Source organism: Nycticebus coucang, chromosome 15 (genome assembly GCF_027406575.1).
Source record: "Nycticebus coucang isolate mNycCou1 chromosome 15, mNycCou1.pri, whole genome shotgun sequence".
Classification (NCBI taxonomy): domain Eukaryota; kingdom Metazoa; phylum Chordata; class Mammalia; order Primates; family Lorisidae; genus Nycticebus; species Nycticebus coucang.
The window spans coordinates 94,168,639-94,183,810 of NC_069794.1; the positions used below are offsets into that span (position 1 = coordinate 94,168,639).

Genomic DNA, 15,172 nt, shown 5'->3' on the forward strand with positions numbered 1-15,172 from the left:
GACAATCCCAGCCCACCCCCTAAATATTTGCCTTTTTAAAAAGAAAACTTACCTGTGAAGGGGTTTCTACTCCCTGAAATTTATTGCTACTGGTTTTATCTGTTCTTCGTGCTCCAAAGTAATAAAGGCTGTCCTATAATAAGAGGGGACAATTCAAGCATGGCTCATCTTCACACTTTTCTTTCCTATATTAGGCATCCCTAAAGTTTGTAAGAGCACATTATTGCCTAAGTCAGCGTTCTCTGGGCAGAGGCTAACAAAGCAAAACTATATCCAAGGCTTCTCTCCTTCAGAGAGGCATAAAAACATGAAATTTTACAGCTAGAAAGACCTTAGAGATCTTCTTCCTATCTTTCCATTTTATAGACAAGAAGACTGAGGACAAATGAAAAAAAACCAAGCCACCTATCATGGAGATGGTGCAGCCAGTTGGAGGGAGTTAGGGCTCTGGGTCATCGGCTTTCAAATTCTTTGTTTTTTAAGCTACAAGCCTGGAAGATTAATAAACCTAGAAGATGCACACAACACACCTTTTGATGTTTTCTATTCTGCTCTATTTCATTTTACTTTAAAAAAGAGCCACAGAAAAAGCCCAAGTGCCCATTGATCCACGAATGGATTAATAAATTGTGGTATATGTACACCATGGAATATTTTGCAACCTTAAAGAAAGATGGAGACTTTACCTCTTTCATGTTTACATGGATGGAGCTGGAACATATTCTTCTTAGTAAAGTATCTCAAGAATGGAAGAAAAAGTATCCAATGTACTCAGCCCTACTATGAAACTAATTTATGGCTTTCATATGAAAGCTGTAACCCAGTTATAACCTAAGAATAGGGGGAAGGGGGAGAAGGAGGGCATGGAGGAGGCTGGGTGGAGGGAGGGTGATTGGTGGGATTATACCTACGGTGCATCTTATAAGGGTATATGTGAAACTTAGTAAATGAAGAATATAAATGTCTTAACACAATAACTAAGAAAGTTCCAGGAAGGCTATGTTAACCAGTGTGATGAAAATATGTCAAATGGTCTGTAAAACCAGTGTATGGTGCCCCATGATCGCATTAATGTACACAGCTATGACTTAGTAATAAAATTTTAAAAAGCCATAGTTTGAAAGACGCTGTCCTAGAATATCCAATTTAAAGGTCCCTGTGTCTCAAATTAGAAAAGCCAAAGGTGGTGGAATTAGAGTGCTGGGCATCACACATAATCTACTCTTTGTCTTCCCCAGAACATAGGTCAAGCAACTTGAGCAGAGCTCCTAATGGTGTGTCCTGGATGCGATTACTTCCCAAGGCAGAAAAAGGACTGAGAACCCTGTCCTAAGAAGTGGAAAAAGCCCACCCTGTCCTCTCAGAAATTTCCAAAGGTCACAGATCCCATATATGTTGACTATGCACAGCTAATTCAGGAGAGACTTTGTTCTGAGTTTTGTTGGGAAATGGTAACTTTCATCTGCCTAGCAAGGGAAGGAAGGTCAAGGTCCTCTTGGAGAACTTATCTAATAAATCTTGATGTTATTCCCATGATGAAGGAAAAAGTCATGTTACTACCAGTAAGAACAAGCCAGGAGTAGTGTGAGGCAAGTGAAGCATCTCAGTAAAGTTTAAAAAAATTTTTTTTGCACTTCTATAATGTGGCTTTATTCATTTGACATTAATCCTGCCCTAGTGAGTCCTGTCTTTATTTAAAATGTTGTATACATCATAGGTTTTTTGGCATTAATTTTATATTTACAATATTGCATTAAAATATTATTTATCTTAATTGTGATGATTTTTGGCATTCCCTTAAATTTTGTGTCTTACTAATCTCACCTTAATACTGACCCAAAGGGGTTCTTTAAGTCAGTTACCATTAATAACTAGTGCACGTTAACAAGGAAGTATTAAAGCCAGACCTTCAGAAAACTGCTTTCCAGCTCCAACTGGAACTACACTTAAGCACCATAACTTAAGGAATCATCTTAATATCCTACTAGTGATGTTTCAGAACTAGAAAATTCAATCAGCATAAGACAAAGATTGTAGAAACATCTTCCATACCTCTGCAGTTAAAAATATTCCTCTGGCAATAAGGGAGACACAAACCATAGTTCCTGTTCTTCCTAGAAAAGAGAAGTCATCGTAGTTAAAGGAACCATTGTTTATGGAAGTACTTGGTACATAAATGCCCTCAGAAATACTCAAAGAGTGCATTATGGATCGATTTTCTTTCACCTTGAAAGTGTCCAAAACATTTCGATTCAGAAATAGCACAAGATGTCTCACTGCTTTGTGGTTATACGTGGAATTTGGTGTTTTAACTTGGTATGATACATGTGTGCATGTGTACATTTTTCTTGAATCTGTATTGTTGAAGATTATGGTAATAGGAATAGGCAAAAAGCTTTACTCCAAGACTCTAACGCTAAATTACTACTTATTAAAAACTAATGACAGGGTGGTGCCTGTGGCTAAAGGAGTAGGGCGCTGGTCTCATATGCCGGAGGTGGCGAGTTCAAACCCAGCCCTGGCCAAAAACCACACACACACACAAAAAACAAAACTAATTACAACCCTATTTTTCTAACTAACATTAATAAAAATAGTACCTACAGAAGATAAAACAGGGTAGGAACTCTGAACACCACCTAGCATTTTCAATACCCATTATTCCTTCCACTTTTAAGTTTGTAACTGTATTAAAAAGTTTTCAGATATGTAACAGTAGAGAACAATATAATGAATTCTCATACACCTGTCCCCCAGAGTCTGTAATTGTCAGTATTTTGCTTTCCATGTTAATTTCTCTCTTCCCTCCTTTCCTCCCTCTCCCTCTTTTTCTTTCTTTCCATTGTAGTATTTGAAAGCAAACCGTTGTCTTCATGTTTCATGTCATTCTATCCTCAAAGTCCCTTATGTTTAATTACAATTTAAATTTTTGTGCTGCCATACAAAACTTGAGTTAAAAAAAAAAAAATCACCTCTTTTATTTCTACAATGATCTGTAGCTTTTGTCTTAGCCAGTACATAATGGACTTAATCACTTTGTGTAATTCCAATCTTACACTTTTTATCTGATTTGCACAAAATTTTATGTTCTATCTTTTTAAAAATTGTTAATGAACTGTTAAACTAATTTTGCAACCCACAGTTTGAAAAGCACTATAACAACCCAGGTACCTGCAAAGAGGAGTGTGTACCACCATTTGCCATGATATAAAAAAGCTTTTTTTTTGGAAGTCTCACTCTATTGCCAAGGTTAGAATACCATGGCATCAGCATAGTTCACAGCAACCTCAAACTCCTGGGTTTAAGCAATCCTCCTGTCTTAGTCTCCTGCCTTAGCTGGAACAACAGGCACCCACCAAAACACCCAGTTAATTTTTCTACTTTTAGTAGAGATGGGGGTCTCACTCTTGCTCAGGCTGGTCTCTAACTCCTGAGATTAAGGGATCCTCTCACCTTGGCCTCCCCGAGACCTAGGATTACAGAGGTGGGCCACCATGCCTGGCCAAGAAAAGCTTCCTGCTAAAGAGGCCTACTGACTATTAACAGCCTGACTCTCAGCTACACTGACTGCTAACATTTCAATTTTGGGGGACATCTCTGGGTCTCTGTAACTCTGAAATTTTCCCATTTGGAAGAAACCTTTGGAAAGTTCCTTTACCAATGATGGGTATATCTTGAGTAGATCCCTGGGGCTGTGGGATAATTACAAGAGAGGTTAGATGCCTTCTCACCTAGCCAAGTTTGTTAACCTGGGAATCATAAAAATAATACATATACGCCTTAAATATTTTATTGTAACTTCAAACATAAATATGACTTCATTGTCTAAACTTCTGGTATTTGATAAAAGCTTTAACTTTTTAAGTTTGGGTTCCCCAGAACAGAGTTCTTTCTTGACAGATCCTTAGCAATTCTATAAATCATTGCATTATCTATGATCATTAGTCTTCTTTACAGAAATTTAAGGCACAGAATCCTTCTATATTTTACTACTAGAATTTTCTTTCAATATTTTATAATAGTCTTACTTTCATTTAATTTAGCTGCAATTTTGGCTGTAGCAACTCTACTTCATTGAATCTCCCTGAAACATTTGACTTATTCTTCATAAAATTATGACTCTTTCTGTTCACTTTGACATTTGACAGATTCATATTTTATTATATGACACATTATAATAACACGTAGACAGATTCATATTTTATTATAGGACACATTATAATAACAAGTAGAACTGGAAGACACTGATGGAAGCAGAAATACATAGGCATACTAGAGAAAAGTATACTAAGAAAATGCCAGGAAGGCTATACACCAGCTGCAAATTTTCAACATGCCAGTGGACACCAACAAGCATGTTCATAAAAAGAATAGGGATCATAAGACAGCTTCTGCTATCCTGAAGTCATCAGAAATGGCTCACATCTCAAAATATACTACAATTCTTTGCCTTCCTAATGATAGTAACTAGTATTTGGGTGATGCTTTACGGGTCAATACAATCTTTACAACAACTCTCTCTGTGAGGTGAATAACTATAGGGAAGAAGACACTGAGTTTCAGCCAGTTTCAGAGACTTTCACATAGTTAAATGAAGCAAGATATCTTAGTGCCAGTGAAGAGGTTAAAAATATTGCCCCTCTAGCATATTGATCAGAGTTAAAGGCACATGAAAAACAGCAGGTTCAAGATCACTCCGACCTTCTTTCTGACCTGCTTTCTTAAAAACAGGAGATGAAATCGCCATGTAAAAGACAGCCTCCCTATCCCAGAAGGAAAGTATCATCAAGGACCAGAAGTTGAGATCAAGGGAAATCCTTTTCCTCCTAGCTTCTTCTTCATCTAATTAAGTACTTTAGCCCAAGTCCCTTTGACTTGTCACATTTCCATAATTTACTAAACTTTGTTCAATTCAAGATATAAATATTCATCTCCAACTGTGCCTTTGGTGTTCATTTCCTTATACAGACTTCCATACTATATAAAATTTGTATCAAGTAAATTTGTATGCTTTTCATTCTCTCTTTTTTTAAATTAAGTCAAATACACATAGATCATGAATACATTTATGCATATGTGGGGTACAAGGTGTTGATCTTTTTATACAATCTGACCTGGTTACAATCAACATAGCTTTCACATCATTTACTTGATTATTGTGTTAAGACATTTATGTTCTACACTTGACAGATTTGACTTGTATCCTTGCAATATGCTCCATAGGTGTGATCCCACCTTTTAAGCTCCCTCTATCACACCTTCCCCCTCCCCTCCCTTCCCACTCCATTTCTCTCCTTTTCATTCAGTATCCAATGTACTCAGCCCTACTATGAAGTTAAATTATAGCTTTCACATGAAGGCTATAACCCAACTATAGCACAAGACTATGAGGAAAGGGCCAAGGAAGGGGAAGGGAGGGGGGAGGTTAAGATGGAGGGAGGCTAATGGGTGGGGCCACACCTACGGTGCATCTTAGAATGGGTACAGGCAAAACTAACTAAATGCAGAATACAAATGTTTACATACAATAACTAAGAAAATGCCATGAAGGCTACGTTGAACAGTTTGATGAGAATATTTCAGATTGTATATGAAACCAGCACATTGTACCCCTTGATTGCACTAATGTACACAGCTATGATTTAACAATAGAAAAAAACCAGAATGAATAGAAATGAAATATAAGGGCTATAAGTGGTTTGTTCCTGTTGTTGTTACAAGGATGAATTGTATAATGCTGAAGTCAGGGCTTTCAGTATACCCATCACCACTGTAGTGTATGTGGTACCTAATAGGTAATTGTTTATCCTTTACTTCTTGACCCTCTCTCTTCCTTTTAGTTTCCAATGTCCATTACACCACTTTAAGACCACATGTACCCATTGTTTAGTTCTCGCTCCTAAGTAAGAACATGTAGTATTCATATTTCTATTCCTGAGACACTTCACTTGAGTTATGGTCTCCAATTCCATCCAAACTGCTCCAAACGACATTATTTCATTCCTTTTTTATGTCTGAGTAGTACTCCATGGTATACATACACCATGTTCTTTTTTTTTTTTAATTTTTGGGACTTCATTGAGGGTACAAAGAACCAGGTTACATTGATTGGATTTGTTAATAAAGATCCTCTTATAATTGTGTCCTGCCCCCAAAGGTGTACCACACACCATGATCCCCCAGCCCTCCTTCCCTCTCTTTTCTCTCCCCACCCCCCACCATGTACTTGGTCATTAATTATCCTCATATCAGAATTGAGTATATAGGATTCTTGCTTCTCCATTCTTGTGATGCTTTACTAACAATAATGTGTTTCTCTTCCATCCAAGTTAATACAAAGGCTGTAAAGTCTCCATTTTTTTAATGGCTGAATAGTATTCCATGCTATACATATACCATAGCTTGTTAATCCATTCCTGGGTTGGTGGGCATTTAGGCTGTTTCCACATTTTGGCAATTGTAAATTGAGCTGCAATAAATATTCTAGTGTGTGTCCTTATGGTAAAATAATTTTTTTTCTTCTGGGTAGTGATGGGACTAGTAATGGGATTGCAGGATCAAATGGGAGGTCTAGTTTGAGATATTTGAAGGTTCTCCATACTTCCTTCCAAAAAGATTGTATTAGTTTGCAGTCCTACCAGCAGTGTAAAAGTGTTCCCTTTTCTCCACATCCATGCCAGCATCTGCAGCTTTGAGATTTTGTGATGTGGGCCATTCTCACTGGGGTTAGATGATATCTCAGGGTGGGTTTGATTTGCATTTCTCTATTAGGGATGATGAACATTTTTTCATATGTGTGTTTGCCATTCATCTGTCTTCTTTAGAGAAGGTTCTATTCATTTCTTTTGCCCAGTGATATAAGGGTTTGCTGGCTCTTTTTGTGTTGATTAATTTGTGTACTCTGTAGATCCTTGTTATCAAGCTTTTGTCCAATTCAAAATATGCAAATATCTTTTCCCATTGTGTAGTTTGTCTATTTGCTTTGGCTGTTGTCTTCTTAGCTATACAAAAACTTTTCAGTTTAATTAAGTCCCATTTGTTTATTTTTGTTGTTGTTGCAATTGCATGGAAGTCTTCCTTATAAAGTCTTTCCCCAGGCAAATAACTTGAAGTGTTTTTCCCACACTTTCTTTGAGGATTTTTATTGTTTCATGCTTTAGATATACGTCTTTTATCCATCTTGAATCAATTTTTGTGAGTGGAAAAAGGTGTTGGTCCAGTTTCAGTCTTCTACACGTGGATATCCAGTTCTCCCAGCACCATTTTTTGAATGGGGATTCTTTCCCCCAGTGTATATTCTTGTTTGGGTTTTCAAAAATTAGGTGGCTGTAAGAAGTTAGTTTCATCTCATGGTACTCTATTCGGTTCCAGATGTCTATGTCTCTATTTTTGTGTCAATATCATGTTGTTTTGATCACTATGGCTTTGTAGTACAGCCTAAAGTCTGGTATTCTGATGCCCTTGGCTTTGTTTTTATCACTGAGAATTGCCTTAACTATACAGGCTTTTTTTCTGGTTCCATACAAAATGAAGCATTATTTTTTCCAAGTCTTGAAAGTATGATGTTGGTATTTTAATAGGTATGGCATTGAATCTGTAGATTGATTTGGGAAGTATAGACATTTTAACAATGTTGATTCTTCCCAGCCATGAACATGGTATGTTCTTCCATTTGTTAATATCCTCTGCTATTTAGTTTTTTAGGGGTTCATAGTTTTCTTTATAGATGTCCTTCACCTCTTTTGTTAGGTATATTCCTAGGTATTTCATTTTCTTTGAAGCTACTGTGAAGGAAATTGTGTGCCTGATTAGCTTCTCATTTACCTGTTATTGGAATATAGAAAGGCTACTAATTTGTGGACATTGGTTTTATATTCTGAAACATTATTGCATTTTTTGATGACTTCCAGGAGTCTTGTGGTTGAATCTTTGGGGTTCTCTGAGTATAAGATTATATCATCAGCAAAGAGGGAGAGTTTCACTTCCTGTGCCCCCATTTGGATCTCCTTTATTTATTTTCTTTTTTTTTTTTTTTGTAGAGACAGAGTCTCACTTCATGGCCCTCGGTAGAGTGCCGTGGCCTCACACAGCTCACAGCAACCTCCAACTCCTGGGCTTAAGCGATTCTCTTGCCTCAGCCTCCCGAGCAGCTGGGACTACAGGCGCCCGCCACAACGCCCGGCTATTTTTTGGTTGCAGTTTGGCCGGGGCCAGGTTTGAACCCGCCACCCTCGGCATATGGGGCCGGCGCCTTACCGACTGAGCCACAGGCGCCGCCCTCCTTTATTTATTTTCTTCTCTTGCCTGATTGTATTGGCTAGAACTTCCAACACTATGTTGAATACTAGTGACAATAGAGGACAACCTTGTCTTGTTCCAGTTCTGAATGAAAAAGCTTTTAGTTTTCCTCCATTCAGTAAAATATTAGCTGTGGGTTTGTCATAGATAGCTTCAATCGGTTTAAGAAATGTGCTGCCAAAGGAGGGACAGGGTGGGGGTCTTAGTGTGTGCCACACCTTTTGGGGGCAAGACACGATTGTAAGAGGGACTTTACCTAACAAATGCAATCACTGTAACCTGGTTTCTTGTACACTCAATGAATCCCCAACAATTAAAAAAGAAAAAGAAATGTGCTGCGATGCCTATATTTTTTTTTTTGTAGAGACAGAGTCTCACTGCACCGCGCTTGGTAGAGTGCCATGACGTCACACAGCTCACAGCAACCTCCAGCTCTTGGGCTTACGCGATTCCCTTGCCTCAGCCTTCCGAGCAGCTGGGACTACAGGTGCCCGCCACAACGCCCGGCTATTTTTTTGTTGCAGTTTGGCTGGGGCTGGGCTTGAACCCGCCACCCTCGGTATATGGGGCCGGCGCCCTACTCACTGAGCCACAGGCACTGCCTGATGCCTATATTCTTAAAGAGTACTAATTAGAAAAGGATGTTGAATTTTATTGAATGCTTTTTCTGCATCTATTGAGAGGATCATATGGTCTTTGTTTTTGCTTCTGTGATATGGTGAATTATGTTTATGGACTTGCATATGTTAAAACAGCCTTGCATCCTGGGATGAAACCTACTGGATTGTGATGTATGACTTTTGTTTAATGATAAGCTGTAATCTATTGGCTAGGATTTCATTGACAATTTTTGCATCTATAATCATTAGTGAAATTGGTCTGTAGTTTTCCTTTTTAGTTAGATCTTTTTATGATTTTGGTATCAGGGTGATAATTGCTTCACAGAATGTGTTGGGAAAGATTCCTTTCTCCTGAATTATTTGGAATAATTTCTTCAATTTGGGAATAAGCTCTTCTTTGAAGGTTTGATAGAATTCTGGTATGAAGAGGGGCAGAGGCAAGATGGCTGCCTGAAGCCAGCTTACCACAGAGGCTCCTGTCAAGAAGGAGAGTTAAAGGACAGAACCTTAGCAAGTAACCTGGTGGATTAGAGCTGCACCAAGAGAGAAGGTTGAAGAACGCACATCAACCCTACTGAGGTGAGCTGCAACCCCAAGGATACAAACAAAAGGTACAAAATCCATCACCAAGTGGACAGGAGTCCCCTCACCCATGAGAACAGCTCAGAGTACTCCATACAAACAAACAAGCTGAGTTCAAAAGTCCTCCCATTATATCCCATGGGAGAGACCCTCTAAAAACTGGACCTACTTCCCCTACTAGGGTGCCATGGTGCTTTCCTGCCAGGCATAAAACTGTATAAAACTGTATACATTCTCTACCTGCAATTCTGAACTCCCAGCACTCCCCTCCACTCTCACTCTGAGGTCTGGAAGCCTGTCCCCCAGGAGTACAGATTCTTGGGTATTCTCTCGAGAGGTGTAGACAGGGCATGTACTGCTGCTGGTCAGTGCTGATTCTGCAGCACAGGAGATAGGAGAGGATGGTCAGCTGAGAGAAAAGCATACAGGAGCAGCGGTACCCAAAGACACAGAGCAGCAGCCACAGTGGCAATAATAGGGCTCACCCCTGGATATTCCGGAGTCACACCCCCAATATCTCTGGGCAACCAGAGGAGGCTGGGCATTGTCTTTGGTGGCAGCCAGTGGAGGAACAGACCTGAGATGGAAATGCAGGCCCTGTGAGTAAAGGGTTTGCCCTAGGCATTATCGGCCTGGGGGACTAGAATACACATGCGCAGAGCCGGTAGATTCTGAGGGCGGGGCTGACTCAGAGGACCACTTTACTGAGCCTGGGATGCACCCGGCCCTCAGGGGATCATTAGCTGAGACAAATGAGGGCAGGCAGAGGCTGGAACTGATAGCTAACCATGCCGCGAATACAAACTGCAGCCGAGACTGGGCAGTGGCACAGACAGGGCCTGAGGCGCAGGTTCTGTGAACTCAGCACAGCTTCTCTTTTGCAGGGGAATATAGCCAGGACAGAAACAAATTCTGCAAAGTTGTTCTGTTCTGTCAGTAACATCAATCAGGGGCGGGGCTGGAACTGAGTGAACAGCCTGGGCCTCCATTAAGCACCCAGAGTTGTCAGACCTCACCTCCCCCTGCTGGATAGTGGCAGAGAGCAGTGGCATGGCTGAGGAGACATAGAGCTCCCCATGATTCAGGCAGGTGAAAACCCCTGGAGTATCTGCTCATTGGAGGCAACTGGGTCACAGCCCTGCAGGGTTATCAGTGACTGGGTGTGACAGAGGTGCAAGGTGGGGAAGGAGGCATTAACCTTCCCAGATGAATCTATTTGCTGGGTGGGTCCTCCTGACCCCACAGAGCACCAAAGCAAGTCATCTTTGAGTTGTCAGCAGACCCCTGTGATCTAGTTGCCAAAGACCTTTTAAACTCTCCCACCTGAGACAGATGCTGAGCGAGGCAATTGATTTGGACCTCTTGAACTGGGCCAATCACCCGAGGACTATCCAAGTGGTACCTTGGGTGTGTGGTTGTGGGAAGGTTTGATATTCCCTTTCCAATTGTTGTCTGTGGGGAGCAGGGTGACTTAATTGCTTGTATTTCTCCACAGCTGAGACTTCAAACCAGAGTAACTGATTCACTAGGGTCGGACAGAGACCAGCTGAAAACAAGACAGAGCCACTTAGCCCCACCACACCAAGCCAGTCTCCAGTTTCTCAGGCCATAGCACTGTACAGGTCCTTGGCAAAGCTCTAGGGGAAAAGGTACAGACACCAGTCCCAGCTTTTGGGCAAAGGGCTGGTTAATCACTACTCCTGGAGCCCCAACCCAACTTCTCTTTATCTGCTCATCTAGTCTAACGATGTAAAATAATCATGGGGCGGAATCAGAGGAAAAACTCCGGTAACATGAATAACCACAGTAGATCAACCCCTGCCAAGGAAAGATATGGCAGACGCAACTGAAGATCCCATCCAGAAACAGATGGCTGAGATATCAGAAATCGAATTCAGAATTTGGATTGCAAACAAGATTAATACAATGGAGGAAAAGTTGGAATTAGAAATTCAAGGAGCAATTCAAAAGTTGTCTCAAGAATCCAACGAATTTAAAGACAAAATCACCAAAGATTTTGACACATTAAAGCAAGAATTTGCAGCCCTCAAAGATCTGAAAAATACAGTAGAATCTCTCAGTAACAGAGTGGAGCAAGCAGAAGAAAGGATTTCTAACATTGAAGACAAAGCTTTTGAATGCTCCCAAACTCTCAAAGAAGAAGAGAAATGGAGAGCAAAAATGGATCATTCTCTCAGAGAGCTCTGGGATAATTTGAACAAAGCTAATATTCATCTCATAGGAATCCCTGAAAGCAATGAAGTGGCTTTGCAAGGCACAGAGGCTCTTCTCCATGACATTACAAAAGAGAATTTTCCAGACATGCCAAGAAATTCTGAAATTCACATAGCAGACAGTTTCAGAACCCCAGCATGACTCAACCCGAATAAGACATTCCCCAGGCACATCATAATTAACTTCACTAAAGTTAACACGAAGGAGAAAATTCTGAAAGCAGCAAGACGTAAGAAAACTATAACCTACAAAGGGAAGAATATTAGAATGATTGCAGATCTCTCTGCTGAAACCTTTCAAGCCAGAAGAGGGTGGTCATTGACTTTTAATCTCCTAAAGCAAAATAACTTTCAACCTCGGATACTGTATCCAGCTAAACTCAGTTTCATTTATGATCACGAAATTAAATACTTCAATGGCATTCACATGTTGAAGAAATTTGCCATAACTAAACCAGCTCTTCAGGAAATTCTCAGACCTATCCTCCATAATGACCAGCACAATCCTCTACCACAAAAGTAAACTCACTCAGAAAATTTTGATCAAACTCCAACTTCCACAGTGGTGAAATGATTAAAAATGTCCACTGGACTTTTGAAAAACTCGATACCCAAAATTTTACCAGGCTTATCAATATTCTCCATTAATGTGAATGGCTTAAACTGTCCTCTAAAGAGGCACAGGTTAGCTGACTGGATAAAAAAATTAGGCCAGATGTTGGCTGCATACAAGAATCTCATCTTACCTTAAAAGATAAATATAGACTCAGGGTGAAGGGAAGGTCATCTATATTTCAGGCAAATGGAAATCAGAAAAAAGCAGGTGTTGGAATTCTATTTGCAGATACAAGAGGCATTAAATCAACAAAAGTAAGGAAGGATAAGAATGGACACTTCGTATCTGTTAAGGGTAATACTCAATATGAGATTTTAATTATTAATATTTATGCACCCAACCAGAATGTGCCTCAATTTATAAGAGAAACTCTAACAGACATGAGCAACTTGATTTCCTCCAGCTCCATAATAGTCTGAGATTTTAACACTCCTTTGGCGGTGTTGAATAGATCCTCCAATAAGAAGCTGAGCAAAGAAATTTTAGATTTAAACCTAACCATTCAACATTTGGATTTAGCAGACATCTACAGAACATTTCATCTCAACAAAACTGAATGCACATTCTTCTCATCAGCCCATGGAACATACTCCAAAATCGATCACATCTTAGGTCACAAGTCTAACCTCAGTAAATTTAAAGGAATAGGAATTATTCCTTGCATCTTCTTGGACCACCATGGAATAAAAGTTGAACTCAGTAACAACAGGAATCTGCATACTCATACAAAAACATGGAAGTTAAATAACCTTATGCTGAATGATAGCTGGGTCATAGATGAGATTAAGAAGGAAATTACCAAATTATTGGAACAAAATGACAATGAAAACACAAATTATCAGAACCTCTGGGATACGGCAAAGGGAGTCCTAAGAGGGAAATTTAAACTTTAACTGTAAACTTTCCTCAAGAGAATGGAAAGAGAGGAAGTTAACAACTTAATGGGACATCTCAACCAACTGGAAAAGGAAGAACATTCCAACCCTGAACCCAGTAGAAGAAAAGAAATAACTAAAATTAGAGCAGAATTAAATGAAATTGAAAACAAAAGGATTATACAACAGATCAATAAATCAAAAAGTTGGTTTTTTGAAAAGGTCAATAAAATAGATAAACCTTTGGCTAACCTAACCAGGAAAAAAAGAATAAAATCTCTAATTTCATGAATCAGAAATGACAAACACGAAATAACAACAGACTCCTCAGAAATTCAAAAAATCCTTAATGAATATTACAAGAAACTTTATTCTCAGAAATATGAAAATCTGAAGGAAATTGACCAGTACTTGGAAGCATGTCACCTTCCAAGACCTAGCCAGAATCAAGTGGAAACGTAGAACAGGCCTATATCAAATTCTGAGATAGCATCAACCATACAAAATCTCCCTAAAAATTAAAGCCCAGGACCAGATGGCTTCACATCAGAATTCTACCAAACCTTTAAAGAGGAACTAGTACCTATATTACTCAACCTTTCCCAAAATATAGAAAAAGAAGGAATACTACCCAACATGTTCTATGAAGCAAACAACACCCTGATCCCCAAACCAGGAAAAGACCCAATAAGAAAAGAAAATGATAGACCAATATCACTAATGAATGTTGAGGCAAAAATATTCAACAAGATCCTAACAAACAGAATCCAGCAAAACATCAAACAAATTATACATCATGACCAAGTGGGTTTCATCCCAGGGTCTCAAGGCTGGTTCAATATACGTAAATCTGTAAATATAATTCAGCACATAAACAAACTAAAAACAAAGACCATATGATTCTCTCAATTGATGCAGAAAAAGCTTTTGATCATCACAAGAATGGAGAAGCATGAATCCTATGTACTCAATTTTGATATGAGGACAATTAATGACAACTAAGGTTATGGGGGGGGGGAGGAAAAGCAGAAAGAGGGATGCAGGGAGGGGGTGGGGCCTTGGTGTGTGTCACACTTTATGGGGGCAAGACATGATTGCAAGAGGGACTTTACCTAACAATTGCAATCAGTGTAACCTGGCTTATTGTACCCTCAATGAATCCCCAACAATAATAAAAAAAAAATAATTATCATAAAAATAAATAAATAAATAAATAAAATAAATAAATAAAAACAACAACAACAACATGAAAGAAAACTATAGCCAATCCTAAACCAAGTATTAACAGAATCCAGGAATTTATAAAAAAAGAAAATACAATAAACATATAATAAAAGTATAATACATAATAAAATAATATGATAAATTATATTCACTGTAGAATTATAAGTTGGCTTATCACTTGATAATCAATGTAATGAACTACATTAATAAAGAAGAAAAATAATATCACAAAAATTTAAAAACATCTTCTGATAGTGTTCAATACTCATTTCTAATTAAAGAAAAAAATCTTGACAAACTGAAAGAAAAGGGTAGTGTTTGCATGTATGCATACTTCAACCCAAAAGCAGCTGGAGAGACAGTGATAGCATTTTCTTTGAGACCAGAACTGCACAAGAATATATGCCTGCTATTATCTCTTCTAATTCTAGGCCATACTGAAGGTTCTAGCCAGTGCAAATAGGAAGAATAAAAAAAAAAAAAAAAAGAATCAAAAAGTAGAGCTTTCTGTATGATGTAGTATGATTTCATATCTAGAAAAGCCCCGAAAGACTCCAAGAAGAGACTCCTAGAATTGATAAATAAATTCAGCACAGTATTAGGTTACAAAATTAATGTACACAAATCAGTAGATTTCCTATACAACAATAACAGTCACTGAGAGTCAAATGAAGAACTCAATACTATTCACAATAGCAACAACAACAAAAAAATAAAATATCT

The 15,172-nt window shown here is 38.8% G+C and overlaps 1 protein-coding gene across 2 annotated transcripts in view; it reads right to left on the reverse strand.

Annotated features, from left to right (window-relative positions):
* The window catches only part of LOC128566341 (phosphatidylinositol 3,4,5-trisphosphate 3-phosphatase TPTE2-like), a 98,170-nt gene that overhangs the window by 32,108 nt on the left and 50,890 nt on the right, over nucleotides 1-15,172 (reverse strand). For both annotated transcript variants that reach the window (XM_053563116.1, XM_053563115.1), the window contains 2 exons: nucleotides 2,053-2,114; nucleotides 53-133 (listed from right to left, as the gene is read on the reverse strand). In XM_053563116.1, coding sequence (XP_053419091.1) covers nucleotides 53-133; nucleotides 2,053-2,114 — 143 coding nt within the window. The remainder of the gene's footprint in view (nucleotides 1-52; nucleotides 134-2,052; nucleotides 2,115-15,172) is intronic.